The following is a 24,388-nucleotide window of genomic DNA, read 5'->3' on the forward strand; positions in this document are numbered from 1 at the left end:
GGAGAGAGGAAGACACTATTTGAGAAGAGGTTAAATCACTTCATTCCGTTCTGGATAGCAAACGTTACGTCTGACTGATTAATTGGCTCATTGATTGACTGACTGATACTGTAGTTGTTGATTTTTCTTGAGGAGATACCTGGGGTTTAATTTGCAGCATAACGATAAGATAACTCACTTTAATGATGATGTCGGCCGGGCTCGTTTGTGGTTTCCCGTCCGGGTGGATGGACACGGCGCGGATCTTCACTTCCTGTCCGGGCCGGTAGTTCAGCTTGTCTGTTTGGATGAAGGTGGACAGGCCTTTGGGGTTGAAGCGCAGCCGTGTTGAGTTGGAGAAAACCTCGATGCCCGCCACGTAACCTTTGACCTCCAGCATGTATGGCCTCCAGTAGCTCGACTTGCTGCCGAGGACCTGCCGAGGTCAAATGGAGCAAATGACGACTGATAAACAATATTAAAGTGGATTACATAGGGGAAAAAAAAAAAAAAAAACATAGATCCTAACAAGCTGTTAAGACATGCTGCTAAAACTTTACAATAACATTAGAAATCATTCATAAATGGTAAATTAATAGTTAATTAAACTTTAGTTAACAATTATTACATAGTATTATTACATAGTAAACTACTTATTAACAGTTTACTGTTGCACACATAATAACATTTCATACACAATATTAGTATTTCTCAGTGATTACAGAATGACGTACAACTCTTTGTTAATTATAAAGTTGCTGCAGATGATAATAAAACTTGGTAAATAGTTGATAAATATATTTATAGGTCATCTTTAAACATTATCTGAATGACTTTTATAAAGTTTATTTTTTATTTATGCTGTTTAAAATTTCCAACTTCTAATGGTTTGTTGACTTGTGGCAAAATTCATTAACTAATTACCATAATCAGCAGTTGCAACTTTATGATAGCTATGAAAATAATGTTTATGGACACTTTACAAACTAAGTGCTATTAAATATCTGCTAGATCTGCCCATGTAACATTTGTTCATTTTTAACAAATAATTTGTTATGGGTTTACAAATCACTAAATTAACAAATGCTTAACAATAGTATATAAAATGTTATAATGTGTGCAACAATAAGCAGATAATATACTTTACTGTGTATTAAGTAAACCTTATTAAGTATCATCTCATTGCTTGTTAACTGTAAAATAATTATTAAAATTTAATTAACTATCAATTTACCATTTATGAATGATGGTTATTATAAAGTGATACCAATGGATTTTAATGTTAAAATCCATAACCAGGTGTTCATATTGTACAATATCTGTGTCCTAAAACATGAATGATGATGTACTTACAGGTGGCAGCACCAGCAGCTCGGTTGAACCTTCAAACACACAAATTGACAGCAAAAATTGGATCTTTTCAGCCTTTATGGTAATAATAGTCATACATTTTATTTTTATTTTACTTTGGCTAGTACTCAAAGACATTTTACAGTAAAAAATTACATGAAATAAACAATACCTCAAAGCAATAAAGTAGATTAATCAGTTTTAACAACAATGTGGTCGTCACAGCAGTTTGTTGTTGGCGTTTTCCTCTGAAAGGCATGCTGGGACAAACAAAGGGTTTACCTCCATCGATGGTGGTTGAGTTTGAAGCGATGCTGCTGTTGCCGTGGACGATCTGAGCGAGCACGGTGACCGGCGAGGCGGACAGGACAGTGACGGACACCGCGACTGGGACTCCAGGCCGGAGGGACCGGGGGCCCAGCAACAGATAGGAGGGCCGGGGGTCGGGCCTGACAACAACAACAAGCAGCAGGAACTGAAATTATGTGGTTAAAAAAAGTGTGTCCTGCCGTCACACACACACACACACACACACACACACACACACGTGGTAACTGGATATATAAAACATGCATTCTGTATGAAAAGGACACAAATGGATATTAACAGCACAAAATATATAGAAAGAGATTAAGCGAAAGCCTGTTAACTGCTTCACTGGAAGAAAAAAATCCATCTCAACCTGTCATTTAAATCCCATCTTCAGCGTTCAAATCTGCCAGTGGGATGAGATAATCCCACTTGTTTCCGGAATTTTCTTGAAACAAGTGTCATTCTCTTGATCCCAGTGGCTGATCTGCCTTATTCTGCCTCGTTTCAACACATTTATACTTGTTCCCAGATAAAAAAATTAAACAAGTGAATTTGCATTGGAAACAAGTGGGATTACCTAATCCCACTTTTTAACACCAACTTTTTAGGACAATTTTTTTTCTCCACAATGTAACGTCCTCCTGTCTGCAGACTGAATCATCTAGATCTCATATCCAGTTTCTACTTGAGATAAAACTTAACAATTTTTACTTATTATACCAAATCAAAGCTGATGATTGACAGCTGCACCTGATTGGATGAAGGCTTCACCAGTGGGCCGTCCTCTCCTGGATTTCAAACCAGACCAACATGGCAGCTCTTTTCAAAACTTTCCTTATGGAAACAGTTCACCAAAATGCGTTTTCCCAAATAAACCCCGCAGCTGCTGAATCTGTCTGCGGTTCAGATCGACGACGGTTCGTTTAAGAGTTTCTCTGGAGTTTTCCAGAGGTGGCGAGTTGCACCGGAGGCTCGTAATTTGCGTAAAGTCGCCTGACCTTTATGCAAATGAGGAGACGCCGACGTGGAGCCTCACCTCTTGAAATGCAGCGGTACCAGAATGCGTCACACAGCTGCCTCCATAGACAATAAATGGGAAGCATTTCGATGGACTGTTGTCGCAATATCAAAGAAAAGTTTCGTAAAGAGCCCCCATGTTGACCTGGTTTGAAATCCGGGAGAGGACGGCCCACTGGTGATGCCATCGTCCAATCAGGTGCAGCTAGGAAGTGTTTTTGCGTTGTTATAGGCGAGAGCAGCTGTCAATCATCTGGACCGACCACGCCCATCAAGCAACCAAATCTGGGAACCTGGGGTTAGGATTAGGTTAGTGTTAGGTTAAGGTTAGGATTAGGATTAGGATTAGGATTAGGCTAAAGTTATGATTAAGATTAGGTTAAGGTTAGTGTTAGGTTAAGGTTAGGACTAGGTTAAGGTTAGGTTAAGGTTAAGGTTAAGGTTATGGTTAGGATTAGGATTAGGTTAAGGTTAGTGTTAGGTTAAAGTTAGGATTAGGATTAGGTTAAGGTTAGTGTTAGGTTAAGGTTAGGATTAGGATTAGGATTAGGTTAAGGTTAGTGTTAGGTTATGGTTAGGATTAGGATTAGGATTAGGTTATGGTTATGGTAAACATTCAGGTAAAGGTTCAGAAACTTGAACTCTGGTGAACTGAACTGAACAAAAAAAGTGTTAAGTCGCACGCCTGGGCTAACTCTTTTGTTTGCATAAATTACAAAACTGCACACACACACACACACACACACACACACACACACACACACACACACACACACACACACACACACACACAATGACCCAGATCAGGATATTATGTGTGTGACATGTGTGTGAGCATGATGTACTTGGTGCACTTGACTGCATGAAAACACAGAAATGAGGTCTCATGTTCTCATGTTGTACATCATGACCGCAAAAAAATGTGTGTGTGTGTGTGTGTGTGTGTGTGTGTGTGTGTGTGTGTTTTGTCTCCTGTGGCCACTCCCAGGATCCAGAGCTGTATCAGTTTCACTATGTAAGGCACAGTAATACTGTTACGTGATTATGTATAATCATGTAAATATGAAATCATAGATGTCATCGGTCAATAACAAGATGCTTAAAAAGTTAGAAGAAAGAAAAAGAAAAAGATGTGGGAAAGGATGCAAAAGGGTCCGGTGCTAAATGAGTCGGCTGCTATAAATCAGTGGAACGCTGATGGAAAACATTTGTCACCATAAACCAAATGAACTTTCTTAATGTGACATCAGCAAGACTAAAAATGGCTTAAAAACTTTGTTATCATGAGCAAAAATCCAACAAAGGAGAAAATCCAAACCCTGGGATTAAATTTTGGTGTTGAAAAATCAAAAGTACACTCACTAGCCTGTTACATAAAATCAGTTTTCTCAGTTTTCATATCTCAGAAAGCATGTGATACTTTGAACATAAAGATATTAAAAGTTCTGTCATTGTTTTAATGATAAAATAAGGAAATTCGTGAGGTTTGATCTGGCTGGAGAGCAGCTCTGAGGCACTGAACATCACAGATTTCACCCTCCAGCTGACAAAACTGATTTTTTTTTTTTTTTTTTAACATATTCAACTGCAAAGGGATTTCAAAAAATATGCACACAAGCATAAAGTGACGAATAAGGTGAATAACTCAGTTTTGATAAAGCAGAGTCAGGAGGAAACTGAATCATTTGGACCTGCAGGCCCGTCCTGTCCAGGTGTCGGCTCATACCTGTCTGTGCTGTTCTGGGCGGCGGCGAAAACTAAAAGTCCAAAGAGCCCCCAGGCCTGGAGCCACTCCATTTGCAGGACGGGGCGCTGCACTGATGCTGCTGTGCTCTCCACTGGGTCTGCTGGGTCAGCTGGTGTCAGCGCCGGCCCTCGGACCCGCTCAGACACCTGGGCAGGTAACCACGCCTGCCGCTGCCTGCATGCAGCCGCTCGGCCAGCAGCCACACCGGATATCACCTGAGAAACTCCCCCAGTGTCAGTTTACAGCGAGCACAGGAGCACAGGTCACCCCGGGGAGGGTTTTTCCAGGAGGACCCGTGGGTGAGAGCGCTGTGTTGACAACCAGTATATTTATAGAGCGTTTTTATCCTCACAGAAGAAAACACACCTGTAGTTTTACCTGTGAGGAGTGAAGGAACCTCCACTGAACTTGTTTTCCATTTCCAGTCGCAGGTCAGTTCAGGTGAATCACACATGGACTCCTCACAGGTTTAAAGGGTTAAAATCTTGTTGTTGTTTTTTTCTTCAAAAAAGGTGAACAAAAAAGTGAAAATCAAAAACTGCACATTCAACAAATGCCTACTCTGATCCAATGACAACAAAAAGAGTTTATACTGGGGAAAAAACCTTTAAAGCATTATTCTCAAATTACACCTTTTCTAATACCAACAGCATGAGAGTGTGTGAGAGAAAGGGGACTGAACCATTCAGTACAAAAAAAGTGACAAAAATGGGGTTAATGAATCAATGAGGTATTTATTTAAATCTTTATTGAAAACACATTCAAAAATGCACACACAACGTAATGGTGATGTAAATAAATTAAAATTAGAATCCTTTTTTTTTTTTAGAAAATAATTAGGCAAAATAAACACCATTAATACAAAATCATGAGAGAAGAAAAATTATGCGCTTAAGTTGTAGTCTTCATTTATTCACTTAAAAAACAAAACAAAACAAAACAACAGAACAGAACAAAACAAAACAAAACAAAAAAAAATTGGGGTGGGGTGAGTTTTGTCTTTCCGTATTTATGTTTATGAAATTCACTCTATAGACTCAATGGGTGTACAATGAATTGAATGTTAGATTTATCAAGTTGAAAATAAGTAACGCTCTTTATTACATTTAATTTCATTTTAATGCCGTTCGTGTAAGCTTGTAAATATCCAGGCTGGACCGGAGGTGCTGTTCCTGACATCAGCAGCAGATGGCGACAAATTGAAGGTTTTATCATTCAAAGCCAAATCAATTTTATCTGTAACACTGTGATACATTAGTTCCAGTAGGAAACATAATATGTTTAGATTAAATAAACAGGGAAAAAACATTCATAATACTGCAAACCGTCATATAACATAAATGGAGAGTAAGCACCCGTTCCCCTGCACCAGTACTGCACCTCCTGAGCGGCAGGGGGCGCCCGTCTCTGTCTTCCCCCTATTGTTTTAATCCAGTTTCTGCTTTTCCTCTGTGGGGTGAAAGGACAGAGCCGCCAGCCGAGATGACAACATTACGAGCCTTCACGTGCGACGATTTGTTTAAATTCAACAACATGTGAGTGAAATCCTGTCAGTTTTACCCTCCTATTTTAATTCAACACCTTTGTTTTGTGTTTGCTTGTCGTAACATATCCTCCAGGCGCTCTGGTTTGTGATGTGCAGCGGCGTTAGCAGGCTGGCCCGTTTAGCCGAGAGTGCGCTTCCGCTCAGTCTGGAGAGCTGCGTGCGCCAGAGTCCGTTTACAGAATGACAGTTTTTTTAAAAGAAGTGATTGCCGACGAAGAAACAAACTTAAGAAAATATTTCTTAAAACAATTTGTGAATCTTTAACTGATAGTAGAAGATTCGGCATACATTTCTTCTGACATGCATGCGTAACTTTAGTGAAATCTCAACGTTTATTGACTCTTGACTTGATAAATCCCGCATTCTTACGGCGTTTCGCTGGTGGTGGGTCGCGCGTTACGGGAAGGGTAGCGAGCAGTGTTAAATCGTTTTTAGTCGTCAAAAAGTGTTGTTTGGTCGGCCACATGTGTGCCGACTTTATCGGTAGATGCCAACGATTCGGTCAAAATATTCTGTCATTTTCTACCGTGTGTGTGTGTTTGTCAGCGAGTATCTGAACATGAAAGCACCATTTTTTTTAATGGAGTTTGGTCTGGGTTAGAGATGCAGTCACACTGGTCAAGCTCAGTTGGCAGTTTTGATCCACAGCTAATTGTTGTTTCTTTTCTTCTCCAACAGAAACCTCGACCCTTTGACAGAAACGGTATCCTTTTTCTCACGCTTCATCTTGTGATAGTGTCTAATTAACGTGTTTTTAATTATGTAGGAGGAAAGCAATCAAGTTCACCGGTTGATTGGCATAAAATAGATAGATAGGTAGACTTTATTGATCCCAAACTGGGAAATTCACACGTTACAGCAGCATCATCAATAAAAACATAAAAACATAAGAAAAAAAAAATTACCATTAAAATTAAAAGTATATACAATAGAGACTAAATATGCAAAATATATATACTCTAAAGACAATGAGGGCTAAGTATATACAATAAAGTAGCCTAAGAATATGAGGTGTTTAAGTGTTGAAATGTAAGATATACCGATGAAATAATAAATATGGAAAATGAAATATACAGATAGTAGATGGAATACACTGAAATGCACTGACAAAGCTGTGTGTCACATGTTGTAGAGGCAACACTGCTGTGATGGTGGTTTAAGAAGAAAAAAAAAATTACATTTTCACATGTAAATTGATTAACAAAGATTGCATTGGCTATTTTGTATTCGTGTATTGTAGAAGAATGACCACAGCCTTTACTTTGAGAAGAAAAATATAACAGTTAGTATTCTTCTGTTATTTCCTGTGTTCTCACTGTTTGAGCAAAATTCCTGTGCTATCGCTTTCATCTTGTTCTGGTAAAATCGAAGAGGAAAAATGGTGATTCTAGAAGTGATGACACTTGATGTAATGTTACAGTACAACCTTTGTTTTCATGCCCTGCTGTGTGTTTTCCACATAAAGAAACGAATCCATAAGAAAGCCTGGCCGGGTTAACATGCCTGTTGTTTTCCATGAGGGTTTCCTTAATCCCTGTCTGCCAGTATGGAATCCCATTTTACCTGCAGTACCTCGCCCACTGGCCCGAGTACTTCATAGTAGCCGAGGCGCCTGGTGGTGAACTGATGGGCTACAGTGAGTATTGCTGCAATTAATTAAATATTTCTTTATTATTTTTATGAAAGAATTACCGCAGAATTTCAGACTGAATCTCAAACCCGTCTCTGAAGTTGGCCCTCTGCAGGTGAGAAGTCGTGTGTCTGCTCTGCCACCTCCTGCTGAGGCTCCGGGGTTTCATTCCGTCTTTATTTTACATAAAGGCGCTGATTTGTACCACACACATTCTTCCTCTGTGTTTCTAAGGCCTTGTTCAGACTGCAGGGCCAGATCTGTTTTTTGTCACAACCAGATTGTATCCAGATTGATTTTAGAAAGTTTGGACAACAAAAAAACACATGTAATGCGATTTTTTTTTTTTTTTTTTTGCAGAACAGATTGAAACCACATCTGGTGGAGGTTTGAAATGCAACTCCAATCAGATTTGTACAGATGCATCTCATTTCAGACGCTCTGGACGCTCAAATAGGATTTCAAAGTGTCTGATTCCCACGTCGTTACCATTTCATAGCAGCCCGTGCAGACAGGTCGGTGATGTCTGGGCGCACACATTTTGATCTGCAAATAAGAGTGAGGACAGTCTGTCTTAAAGATCTGATTAGAGAAACAAATCCTATTCGCCTGCAGTCTGAACACAGCCGGTCGCACCAAACTCACCTGGAGACACTCGTCCAGACGCTGAGCGTGTTGTTTACTCTCTCCCTCTGGCAGTCATGGGGAAGGCGGAGGGATCCGTGGCTCGGGAGGAGTGGCACGGCCACGTCACGGCTCTGTCCGTCGCTCCTGAGTTCAGAAGGCTCGGCCTGGCCGCCAAGCTCATGGAGATGCTGGAGGAGATCTCCGAGAGGTTCGTACCTGCTGGGCCGGAGAGAGGCTGCAGCTCCGCTCACATCACAGCTGATGGATTTTTTTTTTCCCCTCACCCGGCGTGACTCAAATATGGCGTCTCCTAATCAGTGTAAACTGCAAAAAGCTGCTCCAAGTTGCATTTTTGATTTGCTATCTAGATCACACACCACAGTCAGATCCTGAACCTTGCAGCCCACGTGTGACTTGAATTTGAATGTTCAGATTTCAGCATTTTAAAATTATAAATTAATGTTGTATCATCTACATGTTTCACTTCAAGCTTAGAAACAAAATGTGTTGAAACAAGAAGCAGCATTGGTAAAAAATTAGGGATGCACAATATTCTTTTTTTTTTTTTTTTTTTTTTTTTTTTTTTGTCGATATCCAATATGACGTCATTTTCCAACTTTTTTGGCCGATATTGATGATATGCACGTACTTTTTTCCCGAACTAACTGCAAAGAACATCAAGTCTCCCCTGTTGTAGAATTAACATTTTCTTAAGCGTACTCTTATTGTGAAGGACCACTGGCAGGTGCAGATATAAAATACAATACTTTTCAAATTCACAAAATACATAACCCTTTATAAAAATGGGCAAAATAAGAAAACTACTTCAGCTTAGGGTCAAAACATGCGATAGTTATTTTTAGGTAACATTTTCTTTCAAACAAAACATTAACATTCATCCGACGTTATCAGGTGTGGATATCAGTTAAACAGTATTTCCTCTGAGCTTTTAGGCAGAATTAAAGCGTCACATTATGACTGACCCGTCGTATCGGCAGAAATTTTCATTTCAGGCCGATGTTGATATTTTATTTTAAAGCCACTACTGGCATCCCTAGTAAAAACGGATGTTATTGTTAGAGTGTTTCTCTGTATCTGTGTCAGTTAATGTTTTTCCTATAGATCACGTCCTAGAATAAGTTCAGAATTGAGCGTTATTTAAGTGTGAATGTGACTTTGGATCATGAACCAGGTTAATGTCTGAGGATGTGCTTTTACAACAAGCAGCCTGTTCAGAAATCAATTAAATACCTTTAAAGTTTGTGGCTCAGAGGTTATGAAATTCCCTCAAACCATAAATGATCATCATAAACACTGTCGAAGTCACACTGGCGGATTAAACAGTGCAGATCTTTGGCTCCATCCCTCAGGATCTATATTGTCACAGTGTTGTAGGGGTGACTGTTGGTGCTGTCAGGAGATTTTTAAACACTAATTTTTGATGAACAATCATTAATAATGTGGATATGATAATGGCACAGCTTGAATTGTCAAGTAAGTTCAGAGAATTGCATCCCTTTACTGTAATTTAGCCTTTAAAAGCAGGAAAAGACAACATTTACACCACATCACAGTATGACATAACCCAATACCCCAGACCATAGCTTGGAAATATAATTCAGATTATTTTACAACTGATTTTAAGATTTTAATCGGTACTTTAAAGGCCCAGTTGAGTACATCAATGATGTTTTAATCCCATATGAGCCTAAATTGATTTTTACTTAATTCCCCACCGTGCATGTCCAGTAATTATTGTTTTTTATTCCTTTTCTTATTGTATACTTAATTTTCTTACTTTTATACTTTTAGTACTTTCAGTACTTGTATTTTATTAAAATTGTGTTGGATTCTGCCTTTTTATTTTGCTGTTGTCAAGCACTTTGTAATTATGTTTTGGAAGGTGCTACACAAATTCAAGGTTATTATTGTTACTTGTGGATAATTTTTAAATTTTTTTATGTTTCCTCATCGATGTGCTGTCCCTGTGGCGTCATGCAGGAAGGGCGGGTTCTTCGTGGATCTCTTCGTGCGCGTCTCCAACCAGGTGGCGGTGAACATGTACAAGCAGCTGGGCTACAGCGTCTACCGGACCGTGATCGAGTATTACTCGGCCAGCAACGGGGAGCCGGACGAAGACGCCTACGGTGAGCTGTGATGAATGTCTGTCTGGCTCGTATCTGTGAATCCTGTCCCGGCGTGTTGTGAAACTGCAGCGAACACATTCATAATGTAGAACACGATCCAGCGCTGCTTTTGATTAATAAATGAATAACATCTCATTCCCACGAGCTGCATACAAAGGCTCTGTGCTGCTGCAAAGCCTTCAGAGAACGCTGGCAGAAGACGTCCCACTTAGCTTTGTGCTGAAATGTTGGTTTATGTCTAAATTAAAAAGAAAGATTTGAATTTTTCATTCAGCCAAACTGAACTGTGGCTGAAAAACTTCAGTACAAACCTGAAAAATACTCTAACGTTTTGGGCAAACTCCCCTTTTCTCTGATTTCCCCCAGACTGAGACCAGATGTTGGACACCATTTCCACCTCTGGACATCCAGTAGTTGGGTTCCTATGGGTAGCATTTCCTGTTAGCTTAGCATAAAGACTTGACCTCTATGGGAGTCATTAGCCTGGCTCTGTGAAAGTGGGGAAAAAATAAATCTTACTGCAGCTCTGAAGCTGTTGAGCATCCAACATCTTGTCTTTTGGCATTTTGTCTAAAACGTTGGAGTATTCCTTTAACTGTAAAAATGATGAACTGGAAAAATAAAAAAAGGAGCAATTTGGGAAATGACAAAAATGATTTGTGCCCAATTTAAAAATACTGCAAACAGCTCATTACAGCAGTGTATTTCAAACATAAATCCTAAAACATATTGCCTGCAGCATTTTAAATGATCTGTACCCCAAAGCTGAAAAACATTAGATCTATTTGAGAAAACCATTCTGCAGGTGGCCTGTAGGGGGCCTCCCTGAGCAGCAGGACAGGAGAAGAGGAATTTCTCTTTCAGGAATCAAGAGCACAAACATTACAGCTCTAAAATTAAAAACACTTAGAATGAAGGCCTTGCACTGCAAACCCGGCAGAGGAAGAAACACCTGACACCGCTCTTACGGTCAGAGTTTTGAAAATAGTTATGCAAAAGATAATTCTTGTCGTCTTTTTGTCCCCTGCAGACATGAGGAAAGCTCTGTCCCGAGACACAGAGAAGAAGTCCATCATCCCGCTGCCGCATCCCGTCAGACCAGAGGACATCGAATAACAATAGACGGTGGCTCTCTGACGCTCGCTGCTCAAAAAAAATCATGTGTGAAATATGTAATTACAAACCTGTTGGAGGTCGTATAGGTCTACTTGTAAATAGCTGAACAATCTAACAGGATTTAATATTCATAGAACCAGCTTTGACTTTTAAAATGCCTATAAATCAGAGAGCCACTGATCCAAGTGTAAAAATGTTTAATTTTTAATTTACTGAACAGACAAATCCTTTAACCAGTGTCACCGCTGGTAAATCCTGACTCGACATTTGCTTAAGAAAACATGACGAGGCAAGTTTGACGTGTGTGAGAGATGTATTTACAAAGAAATTAAGGAAACACACAGACGTTGAATAAAGACTGCTCATGAGCCGTGTTCTGCTGGTTTTGTATAAAAAAAAAAAGGCAAGTAGAAATGCAATCCATGAAGTCCCTGAACGGGAAATGTTTCCACAAGATACAAAGTAAATCTAATCTTCTTCCTTCTCATCGTCGCTCCTCCTCTTCTTGGCCTTTTGCTCATCACCATCATCATCATCTTCATCGTTGCTGTCGCTCTCACTGCTGCTGCTGCTGCTGCTCTCGTCGTCGTCGTCTCGGTCGTCGTACGTGTCCTGTGCCGGCTCCGTGTCACCGGCCGTGTCCGAGCCGTTCGTGTTCTCCGCCGTTTCCTCAGGAGAGGCGTCGGGTTTGTCGGAAGCCGCCGTCGCTTCCTGAGCCGATGATTCGCTTTCCGGATCGTTCTCGTGCTCCTCCTGAACCTGCTGCCTCTTCCACATCTTGGCCATGGCCAGCAGCTTGAGGTTGGGCTGGTTGGCGGCGTCCTCAGGAAAGATGTAGTCGAAGTATTCCTCCCAGCCTGCGTCCGACTGCGAGGAGGAAAAACACAGTTAGCACTGATGAGATCCAGATAATAAATATACCGTTTGTTAATATACAGGTGTGAATCTTTGGGTTGATTCAAGATTGAGTTGTTAGAACTTCAATTTTCTTTTTCGGAACAGTTAAGTTTTGAGTTTGGAAAGCACGATTTCAGTCAATTTGATGCAGGACTTCTAGTGAAATTTCATATCAAATTAGATGCAGGCAATAATGAAACATGAAATCATTTCAGAGAACAGAATTACTTAAACATGAGCTCAAAAGATGACAAAAAACATTTGTAATTTATAGTGCTCTGTTACAGCTCCAAAATGTCTTTTTTTTTTTTTTTTTTTTTTTTTTTTTTAAGAAAATTGAATGATTTAAGTAAAACCTGCTCTTATTACTTGAGGCTGAAGTCAGAGTGATTCATGCTATTTACTTCCTTTAGCAGATCGATGCAAAATCAATGTATTGATGCAACGAGTGGGTCATTACAGCTGCAAATATAGCACCATAGGTTGTGTTTTTACAGGAAGTAACAAAGTGATGGTGGTGGAAATTGTCATGTGATTATTATCAGTTGAGTATTTTAATTGATAAATGGAAAACAGTGCTGTGTCAGTCTCATTATGTTACTCGTTGGATCGCAGCCCCGCTTACAACTAAAGACAAGATGTGAAAGTCTGAATTTACATTTCCACAGGACAGCATGCAGCGGTGCGTTCCTTACCCCGTCCTCCGCTGTGAGCTTCCTCCTCTTCTTCACCTTCTCCGGCAGCAGCTTCCTGACGCGCTCCCTCGAGCCGTCCGAGCCAAACTCCTTCTCAAAGTCCCTCCAGGACTCGAGCATCATCAGGCGCTCCTCCTTCTCCTCGCAGCTCCTCAGGCTCTTGTTGGCCTCCTCGTAGATCTGCCGGCACTTCTGCAGCCGCTCCGCACTGTCGACGGACAGCTCGAACTTGGCGTAGCTGATCCAGACCTGCAGGAGACCAGGAGAGGACAGAGCTTACCATCAAGTCTTCAGAAAAAAATTAGCCATAAGATAAGATATTCCTTTATTAGTCCCACAGTGGGGAAATTTCAAGCATTATAGCAGCAAAGTGGATAGCAAAATATGAAGCAGAATTTACATTATAAACAGTATAAACAGATAATAAATAGCAAAAAGCAATATAAACATTATAAACAAGGAATATAGAATATAGCCATCACCCCATCAGTCTCCTACTTGCTGGTATTTATTTTCTAGCGGCATTTTTTGTTGCTGAATGACAGATTTTAATATTATTTTCCTCAACCCTTCCACGTGGTTCATGAGGACAGAGCTGAGCTGCGGGTCTCACCTTGACGTGCTGCGTGCGCTGCAGCAGCCGCCTGTAAAGCTCCCTGGTGTTGCCGAACTCCTCCTGCTCGATCTCAAAGTCGATGTAGGACTTCCACAGCACCTGAACCACAAGCACAGTCATGCTCACACTAACATGTCATTATTCCAAATCACTGATTACAAAGAAAACCTTACGGATGATAAATGACTGTGACCACATTTTTTTTTTAATGAAACAGAGCAGCCTTGTATATTTGGGTGGACGAAACAACCATCTTACTGATTTCACCTACTAAATCTGATTATTAAGCGGAGATGTAGATGTAGAAGACAGGGTTAAAAAAGGATAAAAAAAAAAAAACTCCCCTTCACCTCTCTTCCCTTTAACTCAATCTGTGGTGTTCATTGCATTGCAGTGTTAATTTTCTGTTTACTTTTTGATGCACACACACACTTTTCTCAAGTCTACCTCCCAGGCAGCCAGTTTGTATAAAATCCTTTATCGTATTGGAATATCAGTTGGCTAATACAATATAACGGGAAGACCGTCCTTATGTTGTGTGCACATGAAGAGTTAATTTGCAAAAACAGATATCTCCATTTCAATTTATTAAAATTTTTGAAATTTTTTGAATTTTATTAAAATTTACTTTATATTTATTTCTATTTTTTATATGTTTATTTTGCCTGGCATAATGTTTATTATCCTAAATCATGCTTTGTGTGTGTGTGTGTGTGTATATGTGTGTGTGTACTCCAAGCAGTATCAGTGAAAAAGGTGTATTCATTTTAAGAATGGCTTTTATCTGTTTTTGCAAATGAACTCTTCACATGTAAGATGAGGAAAAGGTCACTGTGCTAGCTGGAGTTTTAAAGCGTACCTCGGGCATATCGAGCCTGGGCTGTCCGATGGCGAGTTCGAAGATGGCCCGCGCTCTGTCGATGTCTCCCAGGATCGTCTCCAGCTCGGCAAACTTGATCCAGGTGGTGCAGTTCTCCGGCCCGAACTCCAGGTATTTCTCGTACAGCTTCCTGCATCGGTCAAACTCGCGGAGCTGCAGCTCCAGCTCGATGTAGCCCTTGAACAGTTTGTTCTTTGGACATTTACCGATGGCCGAGCCCTGGGAACGGAGAGAGCGGCTTGTGAGTAGGGGTGGAGGGGAAAAACAATCTTGTGGATTCAATGAGCCACATGTGATTCCTGTGTGATGATGTTGGCCCCCATAGCAGCTGTTTCACTTTAGTGAGAGCATTTTGTCCAACTGGACGTCGCTGGAGAAAATGACCTCTAGTGACCTCTAGGAGAATCAGCCTCATCAAACTTTACAGACACAAACTAGAGGAGAATTCAAAAAACAAAAACTGCAATAAATCATAAGATCAAATTGCAATACATTTCCAATCGGTGTAGTAATAGTATAAAATCAGGAGATTAGCATATTGTCCCTATTTGTGAGTGGAAGTTACAGACACAGACAAATCACCCAGGTATAGATTCGGGGTGGGCGAATGATGCTACCAGTCGTCTTAATGCCTGCTGACATTAGACAGCAATTAATTTTGATATGTTATGCTCTCTGGATAGTGGAGGCAGAATAACTACATATAAGACAACATGGCTTCCTATGAATCCAAGAGTATGTACTGCACCCGAGTATTAATTTCCAGCTTCCCTGTTATTTTTCCATGTCCAGGTTTTGCCCTCTCGTCCATGTATGCACACAAGGAAAGCAGAAATGCTGATTAAAAAACTAGAAAGCTGTGTAAGATCTCACCAGGCCTCTCCTGGCTGCTTGCAGATTCTTCTGGCGGATTTCAAACTGGCCATAGAGCAGCCACATCTTTGCAAACGTGAACTGAGTGAAAAGACAAAAATATGATTATGATCGAGGAATTACAGCAAAACAGCTTCCAAAATATAAATCAAGCATATCCTCTGCTTTCGATTTGGTTGAGATTTGCTCAGTAGTACCACTGACAGAGCAACAAGTGCTGCATGTAAAGTAGGAAGCGCTCATTATATCAGGATAGAAAATGGAAACGTAAAAACCTAAGTTACCTTTTTGTGAGGAATCAGATCGAGGCACGCTTGGTACACCTGTCTGGTTCTCTCGGGATCCTGCCAGCGAAGAAAAAAATCAAAAACATGTCAATTATGTTCCACACAGTTAGCACAGTTTTTTTTTTTTGTTTTTTTTACAGAGATGCAATCAAATTTTAATTGTTCCTGTGGGGAAATGAAGCTGACAGTGAGCAGGTCAGATTGAAGAGACTGACAGGAAACCAGTCCAGTCTGCATTTGATTATGTTTCTGATTAGCGGAATTGAATTTCACCCTCACTTTCATGGTTCACATCCAAAAACTTGTCACGTCTTTACCAACAAGAAGGGAAGGGAATCGCTTTATATTTCCCTGCAGGGCTCTTATCCTGAAGCTCTGTGCCTCAGATCTCTATTGTCTTTTCCAGATGTGCTTTGCAGCTCTGGATGCTGGCAGCTCCCAATGGCAGTAGCAGCTGATTTTAAAAAAAAAAGAAAAAAAAAAAAAAGGGTAAATTTCATGAAACCAACCTTAACTTCCAGCTCTTCGTACAAGGCGTAGTTGATCCAGAGGTAGATGTATCGCCTCCAGTGTCTCTTCTCCTGGATGGGCGGCATGTTGGCGATGGCTCTCTCATAAACTTCTCTCACGGTGTCCGGGTCGGCGTCGCTCTCCACCAGGCGGAGGTAATCGAACCAGGCGTCGTAATTGTGTGGATTCGCCTGAAGAAAAAAAAGAGTCAAGAAATAACTGCATTAAACATATATTAGTAAGTATAGCAAGTATTCATGTCCACTTATATCTGCACTCATATTTGTACTCCACACTGTACATTCCTCCTTACTATTATGCACTTTATTTTTTTTTTTACTTTTATACTGTTATGATTCTGTGAATCTGGTACCTTCGTATATTCTTATATATTTTATATTTTGTATTGTTGTTATATTGTCTTGCACTGAAATGGAGTTGCTGCAATTTCATTCTACTCTCTGTAAAATGACAATAAAGGGCATTCTGATTCTGATTCTGATAATCCAAACAAGAACAGGAACTTTTTTTTTTTTTTTTAGATCTAACTGTAGAGAAAGGGAAAAGAAAGGGAACCTATTGATGTTCATTAGTGACTGGTTGTTTCCAAACCTCTTTCAGACATATTCTCCATTTGAAAATCATTACTGTGTACTTTGGTTTGTTTTCTTACATCAATTTCAGCTGAGAAAACAACTTGGGGCTTAAAAACAGACCTCCACACCTGCTCATGAACATTTATCCCACCTCCTGAAGTTTCTCAAATCACTGATGATGATCTGAGAGAGCGGTAAATACCTTGACTTCTTCCTCGTACTGGAATCTTCTCTTGCTGACGATGACGTCCTCGATTCCCCGCCGGTCTCCAAACTTCTTCTCAAACACGGTGTAGTTCTTGAAAAGCTCCTGAGCCTGCTGCTTGGGGATTCGGTCCAGGGCGTACTTGTAGATGACTCGAACTCGTTCAAACTGTGACAGGAGGAGCGTTTAGTAAAATGAAGGTCAGGGAACAAGGTTTGGTTTGCTGCAAAGAAGGAAAAATGTTCCTATCCAAAAAACACAATTACTGCAGTATTTGCTGAAGCAGTTGTATCGATATTTCTGAGACAAAAAACAAAAAGACAAAGGCTGTATCCTGTGTCAACCAATTAGTAACTGATTTAATATGCAGAGAATTTTGTTCATTTTATTTTTCGTCTCCTTTTTCAGAATAGGGAGTTGGGAGTGTGCAGTTTAAACCACAAAGCATGTAAATTCCTGTAAAAAAGCAGCCAAACCTCTTTCTGTGTCTCCTCAAACCGGGCGAAGGCCACAAAAAGGTTTTCATCCACATGATCTTCACCGAAGAACTCCACCGCTCTCTCAAAGACCTTCCTGCCGTGAGCGATGTAGCCGTGTTTCTCCTCGAAGCGAGCGTACTTGATCCAGTTCTTCACTTCAGGGTGAACAATCACAAGTGCAGTGGAGTTAAGGAGGTTTAGGAGTGCGAACAATGATTATTTAATATTTCAATTCATCTTTAGTTTATATATTTGATTAACCTGTCCAACCATTTGGTGCATAAAGTAATGAGCCCAAAGTAATGTCAGCAGAAAAAAAACAAAGTATTAATTCTATAAGGATATAAGCAGAGAAAAGGAAGATGAAGAAAATTCAGAAAGTGTTTTTTACTGGATAAATGACCAGCTAAAGCTAAACAGATGTCTCTTCCTTTCCCAACATGGAACACATCAGCAGCACCAACAGAAGGATATAGCGCTCGTATATGCTGCGGGCTTTGTCCACTTCCTTGTAGCGCAGCTCGAAGTTGATGTAGGAGTGCCAGGCCTGTTCCTCCGGCTCCCACTCCATCCAGCGCTCAAACACCTGCCGGCAGCCCGCCACGTTCCCCAGCATCTCCTCCATGTAGCTGTACTTGTACCTGCCGAGGGACAAAAACTCAGCGTTAACACTCATGTTTGAATAATGTAATAATGTAGTGAATACACTGAAGTATTTCCCTTATGTGTTGATGAATATTTCCAACTCATATGTTTATTTCTGGCAGCCCACCGCAATATCATGTAGGACCTTCCAAATGACATTAACACTGAATTGTATGTATGGACTTCTGTGATTGTGTATTCGGACTGCAAATATTAATGGCTATTTTCATTGTTTGTGAAACTACTGTTTTGTTTTGTTTTTTCAAGTGATCAGTTCAATCATTTAGAGCACACAAGCTTCCTTAGTCTGACCAGCAGCCAAAAAAAAAAACAACAAAAAAACAAACAAACTAGTAATATCATTATGAACAGAAAAAAGGGAGACGATCGTAGCATTACTGACTTATTGAAGCTGGAACTGGTCAATAATCCAAATTCTAATTCACACTCATCACTACACACTCTGTACCGCGCTCTTATTGTTTCATATGTGTCTTATTCTGCAGACATTTGGGGGAACACTTATAAAAGTAACCTACAAATGATATGCACATTGCAAAAAAGAGCTATAAGGACAGTAAATCATGCCGGATATCGAGAGAATACCAACCTTTTCTTTTTAAAGTCACATACACTGAACTTCATGGATTTAGTTAAATTTAAAAAAAAAAAAAAAAAAAAACGCCCAAGTCATGTTTAAGGAAATAAATAATGCATTGCCAAGCAACAATCAATGGGGGTATGATTTAAGAGGGAAAGTATAAAACAGAGGAGCTCGAAAAGTAGGAAAAAATGTGTGAATATGTATATTTTTTTCTATTTTTTGTCTACAATATTTGTGTTATATGTTTGCTGGAAGCTTTTATTTTATTTTATTTTTATATAGAATGATCTGATATCAGCTGTTTGCCTCCTTCTGCCTCTTCTTGGACGCATCGTTTGTATTTTCTGAATATCAACTGTTCGGTGTGCTGTTTAGTGAGATTTTGCATCTTACATTTAGTGATCTATTTGTTGGATCTGTTTGAAAAAAAAAATAAAGATCAAATCAAATGAAAATTAAGCCGTTTCAGCACCGCTCTCTGTCTTTCGTGACTCAGCTCAGACATTAACTCTGCTTTATATGCGAGTGTGTCTCTGCTGCTGCCTGTGAATCTTCCCCACCAGGTAACAAAGTGTAAGTCCTACCAGAACTGGTTGACTCGAGGGAGGATGGTGATGGCTCTGTCCCAGATGTTGCGGGCGTGGTTCACCTGCCGGTTCTTCATCTCCATCTCTGCGTACTTGAGCCACAGCGTGATGTTTCGGTGATCGACGTCCAACGCGCGCTCGTAAATAGAACGAGCCCTGGAATGACGAGCGCACGAAAGGTTAACAGTTCAAAAACATCTTGTTGCTGTACAAGAAAAACTCCTATAACGTTTTATTTAGGTGGAATTCCATTCCATCCATAATGACAACATTTAAAAAAAAACAAAAAACAAAAAAAAAACCACATGATCCTCATTCAGAAACAAAACTATTCCTGAAAAGCTGAATTTCTGGCAGTAAAATGCTTTGATCTCACAGCAGCAACTTCCCATAGTTACAATAAGATGAAAAAAACATACCTCTGGACCTCCTTCAGGCTTTCCTCCCATTGTGCGTACTTAATCCAATTGCTAATGACAGTTCGATTCTTTCTTATGTTGTCCTCGAACCCCTGAGAGCAAACAAAGTGACAAAGTGGGATACAAAACTTAAAAACTGATCAGGTTGGAGTTCAAAACTTAAGTAAATGATGCTGAAAAGATGAAAATGAAGGATTGAGGTAGTCTTGGTCTTCTCTACAAATGCCTCAAGAATAACTGAGATGCACAAGTCAAGACAGCACTGGGAAGACTCTACTATCAGTTTTAGAGCGATGAGTGAAATCAGACCACGGGAGCCGTGAATGCCAACTCACCTTCCTCTTCTTCAGCTTGTAGTCATTGAGCTCTTCCTCATCGGTGATCTTCTGTTTGGGCGGAGGCGGCAGCAGCTCGAGCTCTCTCTCTTTGGCCTCCCTGAGCAGCTGCTCGGCGGTGATCTGAACCTCCGCCGGGGCTTTGTTTTTCACCTGAAACGACAAGAAATCCTGTAACACACTGCTCCAACTGTGAATGCAGACAGGACATTCAGAAGCACAATCTACAATTATATACATAACCTGCAGTGGCTGGGTCACAGCTTGGTGACTCTTATACATATAGAACATACACACAACCATTGCACATGTACATAATATACTAATTCTAAAGCTGGGAAGACATGTTTATCTCCCGCTGCGATACTATCACAATACTTGGGCGCCCATTCGAAATGTATAGCAATTCTACAAGTATTACGATTTACGATTTTGATTAATCCTCCAGTTTTTCAATTTAAAGTTCCATAAGCTGCGTATAGCATAAAGGTCACAACAGGTTTATACAGAGATGCCAAGTTTCAAAAACTGGTCTCACTACAGTGAAATGGCTGCTATGGGGGCCAACATCATCACACAGGAATCAAATGTGGCTCATTGAATCCACAAGAGTCTCAGCTTTCCAGTCAAAGCCAACTGATGCAGCTCCAAGACTGTTTAGGCCCCAGTCTGCACACACACACCATTTTACAACAGGCCACAAGAACACATGTGGACTGCAGGCTTTGGGGCCCAAACTGCATGGGATTAGCAGAAGGTGGGCATGTCTGCAGAGGGGAGAGCCGTGGCTGCCCAGAGAACCCATTTTCATTCACACAGCTGGAGGTCAGAGGTCAAGGGAGCCCTCTGAAGACAGCCATGTTAGTTTTTCCCTCAACAAAATATAACCTAACTTTGGAGAGATAATTAGATATTTAAATCGATGCAGTGATAATATTTAAAAAAGCAATCAAGATACTTTAGTGAATCTTTTTTTTTTCTCACCCCTGCTGTAAACACACAGACACTACACATGTACACAGGTCAACTGCGTCCTATTGCTATTTCATTTCCTACGTTGTATTGTATTTCTGGCTTTAATTCAGTTCAATCCAATTTCAACTGTATCTGTACTGCGTCAAATCGTTGGTATTAGCTGTTTTGAATTTCCCCTTCTGGAAATCAATAAGGATAAATCTCTCTCTCTCTCTAAGACTACCTCACAACCACCTACTGTGAACACTATTAAAATGTGCAATATCACCACTAAATCCTTACTGTATATAGAACTACTTGCTGTATATATAACTTATTTTTACTTATTTTTATCTATATTGTAATTTATCTTTTTTTATTTTATTTTATTTTTTTTGTTCTTTATTATTACATGTTTGCACTAAAAAGGAGCTGCTCTTAATCTCATTGTACATGTGTATAGTGACAATAAAGGCATTCTATTCTATTCTATTCTATTCTATTCTATTCTATTCTATTCTAATAGTCCAGTAATTTTAGGCCAAAATTGGGGTCAACCTAGGACAAATTGCAAGAGAAACAAACTCAACTGATTCTGTATCCTCAGTATGTCCTGAGTGAGGGAAAAAAAAGTCCCAAGAAATCCCATTGGTGGAAAGTTTTGAAAATCACCTATTTATGACCATATAATACCAAAAAACACTGTTTTTAACACACAGGGGAAAGGGTTCCAAATTTTACTTTCAGATATCTCTATAAAAATTCACAAGTTGATTACACACACAAAGACAAGAAAAAAGTCAATTACAAGTTCTTTGAATTATTCTGTTTACACATGCATATCACACATTATATGCATGTCACACATTATCTCAGTGAATTAAAAGGTTACTATATATATAGTAACCTTTTAATTCACTGTTATATAGTAACCTTTTAATTCACTGTTTAAATATCTGTTCTGGCATTTATTCCTTATATTCCTTATTAGTGCATATCACATCAGATAATGTGTGATATGCATGTGTAAACAGAATAATTCAAAGAACTTATAATTGACTTTTTTTCTTGTCTTTGTGTGTGTAATCAACTTGTGAATTTTTATAGTGATATCTGAAAGTAAAATGTTGAACCCCTTTCCCCTGTGTGTTAAAAACAGTGTTTTTTGGTAATATGTGGTCATAAATAGGTGATTTTCAAAACTTTCCACCAATGGGATTCCTTGGGACTTTTTTCCCCCTCACTCAGGACAAACTGAGGATACAAAATCAGTTGAGTTTGCTTCTCTTGCAATTTGTCCTAGGGTTTTTCATAAAATGACTGGACTATAAAGTAACACCAGTCTGTGATGGTGTGGTAATGTTAGCTTCTCCTGCCGATGCTAGCGCTCGTTGACAACCTCCGTGTTTTCTATTTATAACCGGCTGAAAACAAAGTTAGTCCGCCTGCCAAATAATCCTTAAACAGCTTTATATGTCATTTTATTGGCGTTTATTCGGAACTTGGCCTCGAGATAATCATAAAAGCTTCAGAAACGAGCCACACGAACTTTAGCGCCGTATTCGTTAGCATTAGCCTAGCCTAGCCTAGCCTCAGTTAGCTCCGTTAGCAGTCCTCGTCGTTCTTACCTTGGCCACCTTCGGTATCCTCTGTTTGCCTGCCGCCGTGGACGCCATCTTGCTGGCGGGATATGAGAGGACACTCAACGGTACTTACAGTTAAACAAGCTTTAATTTAACAAACTGAACTAAAAAAACAAGCCGCCGTGAGTTAAAGTTGTGATGACACCCGCGGCACGGTGCGAGCCACCATGACAGTACCCGGCGTGCTTTGCGAGCAACCCTTCAACCCAGGGTTGCCAGGTCTGTGGGTGGGTAGGTAGGTAGGTAGATACTTTATTCATCCCGCAGGAAATTCACATTTTTTTCAGCAGTATCCACAGATTACAGATTAAGTAAATAAAAAAAAAACAGAAATAAAGAATAAGATCTAAGTACAATAGAATAAGATCTGAGTACAACAGAATAACCTAAGTACAACCCAGTGTGCAAAAAGCAATGTGCAACAACAAAAAAAAAAAACAGAAAAAAAACGTGTGCATGGGTGTATAAAATGTGCATAGAGGTAGGTCAATGTGCAAATTTAGAAGAAATATACAGTATACACATGATAAATAGCAGTAAGCAATATAACACTATGAACAAGGATTATAAAAAGATAGGAATATGAACAATTTCAACAGAAGTATTAACAGTTAAACAGAAGTAATAACAGTTAAGCAGCAGTGGAAAATAGCCTAACCTGAAGAACACACGCTCCGACCGAGGTTCAGAGTTAGTGTGAAACCATGAGACCAAGACCGTCGACAGAACCTGACGCCCGGTACTGGGAATTCAGAAAGCAGCCAAACAGCAACTCAAAACCAGCCCCCAAAACCCGCCCAACCAGGTATAAAAAGGGCCCAAAAATCAGCCCAATACCAGAACTCAAAATATGCCCATAAAAATCCATATATGTTGCTTTTAAAGTCCAACAGCATTTCTATAATTGCAAAATGCACTGTAATATCTATAAAATAACACCATAAACATTAAAGGCAATTTCCCCGGCAAAGGCAATTGAAAATCATTTCAGCTCACCTGTTAAACTGCTGGCTGTCTCCAACATAAAAAAAGAACAGGAAAAAAACTCCATGAACTTGAACTATTTACAGCGCTGTCCAGTTTCTTTTTAGACATGTTGAGATCCCTCGCCCTGGCCCCTGTCATACAGAACTGTATTGAACAAGGCCAGCACCTCTCTGCTGGGCTCAAACTCGTGGCAGCAGGTTTCATCAGTCATTCAAAATATGAATCTTTATTCATAGGCATTATTCATCATCTGTATGCCCAAGCCCAACCCGCGGACAAAATTTGTTACCCGCGGCAACACTTAAGCTGCTACCTTCTGGGAGGCGATACAGATGCATCAGGGCACGGACAAACAGACTAAAAAACAGTTTCTTCCCCAGAGCCATCATCTCCCTCAATAACACTCTGTAACCAGTACAGTCTATATCCAGTCTATCCTGTATGCAATACATTACACTGTACCTCACCACTACGCACTTTATTTTTATACTGTTATGATTCTGTGAATCTGGTACCTGTATATTTTTATATATTTTATATTTTGTATTGTTGTGTTATATTTTCCTGCACTGAAATTGGAGTTGCTGCAATTTCATTCTACTATTGTAAAATGACAATAAAGGGCATTCTGATTCTGATTCTGATTCTGATTAAAAAGTAGCCCAATTTGGCGGAAAAAACGCGGACTTGGCAACCCTGCTTCAA

General features: G+C 39.9%; 3 protein-coding genes across 3 annotated transcripts in view; 1 reads left to right on the forward strand and 2 right to left on the reverse strand.

Moving 5' to 3' along the window:
• cd109 (CD109 molecule) overlaps window positions 1–4,824 on the reverse strand; it is a 42,257-nt gene extending 37,433 nt beyond the window's left edge. Inside the window, exons 1-5 of the mRNA XM_030047806.1 lie at window positions 4,784–4,824; window positions 4,385–4,579; window positions 1,612–1,778; window positions 1,333–1,361; window positions 179–415 (exon numbers count right to left, since the gene is read on the reverse strand). Coding sequence (XP_029903666.1) covers window positions 179–415; window positions 1,333–1,361; window positions 1,612–1,778; window positions 4,385–4,579; window positions 4,784–4,824 — 669 coding nt within the window. The remainder of the gene's footprint in view (window positions 1–178; window positions 416–1,332; window positions 1,362–1,611; window positions 1,779–4,384; window positions 4,580–4,783) is intronic.
• A 985-nt stretch (window positions 4,825–5,809) lies between these two features.
• naa20 (N-alpha-acetyltransferase 20, NatB catalytic subunit) lies at window positions 5,810–11,839 on the forward strand. The gene is made up of 6 exons (XM_030047220.1): window positions 5,810–5,940; window positions 6,630–6,654; window positions 7,497–7,587; window positions 8,281–8,416; window positions 10,210–10,355; window positions 11,386–11,839. The coding sequence occupies exons 1-6, from the start codon at window positions 5,888–5,890 to the stop codon at window positions 11,469–11,471; spliced, it is 537 nt and encodes a 178-aa protein (XP_029903080.1). The 5' UTR covers window positions 5,810–5,887; the 3' UTR covers window positions 11,472–11,839.
• On the reverse strand, window positions 11,652–22,908 carry crnkl1 (crooked neck pre-mRNA splicing factor 1). Its single transcript, XM_030047219.1, has 14 exons — window positions 22,682–22,908; window positions 20,100–20,252; window positions 19,765–19,856; window positions 19,343–19,501; window positions 17,984–18,150; window positions 17,507–17,685; window positions 17,028–17,198; window positions 16,229–16,420; window positions 15,717–15,776; window positions 15,433–15,513; window positions 14,539–14,778; window positions 13,677–13,778; window positions 13,064–13,312; window positions 11,652–12,338 (listed from the first exon to the last, which is right to left on the reverse strand). The coding sequence occupies exons 1-14, from the start codon at window positions 22,727–22,729 to the stop codon at window positions 11,940–11,942; spliced, it is 2,292 nt and encodes a 763-aa protein (XP_029903079.1). The 5' UTR covers window positions 22,730–22,908; the 3' UTR covers window positions 11,652–11,939.
• Window positions 22,909–24,388: the final 1,480 nt, after the last annotated feature.

Source organism: Myripristis murdjan, chromosome 24 (genome assembly GCF_902150065.1).
Source record: "Myripristis murdjan chromosome 24, fMyrMur1.1, whole genome shotgun sequence".
Classification (NCBI taxonomy): domain Eukaryota; kingdom Metazoa; phylum Chordata; class Actinopteri; order Holocentriformes; family Holocentridae; genus Myripristis; species Myripristis murdjan.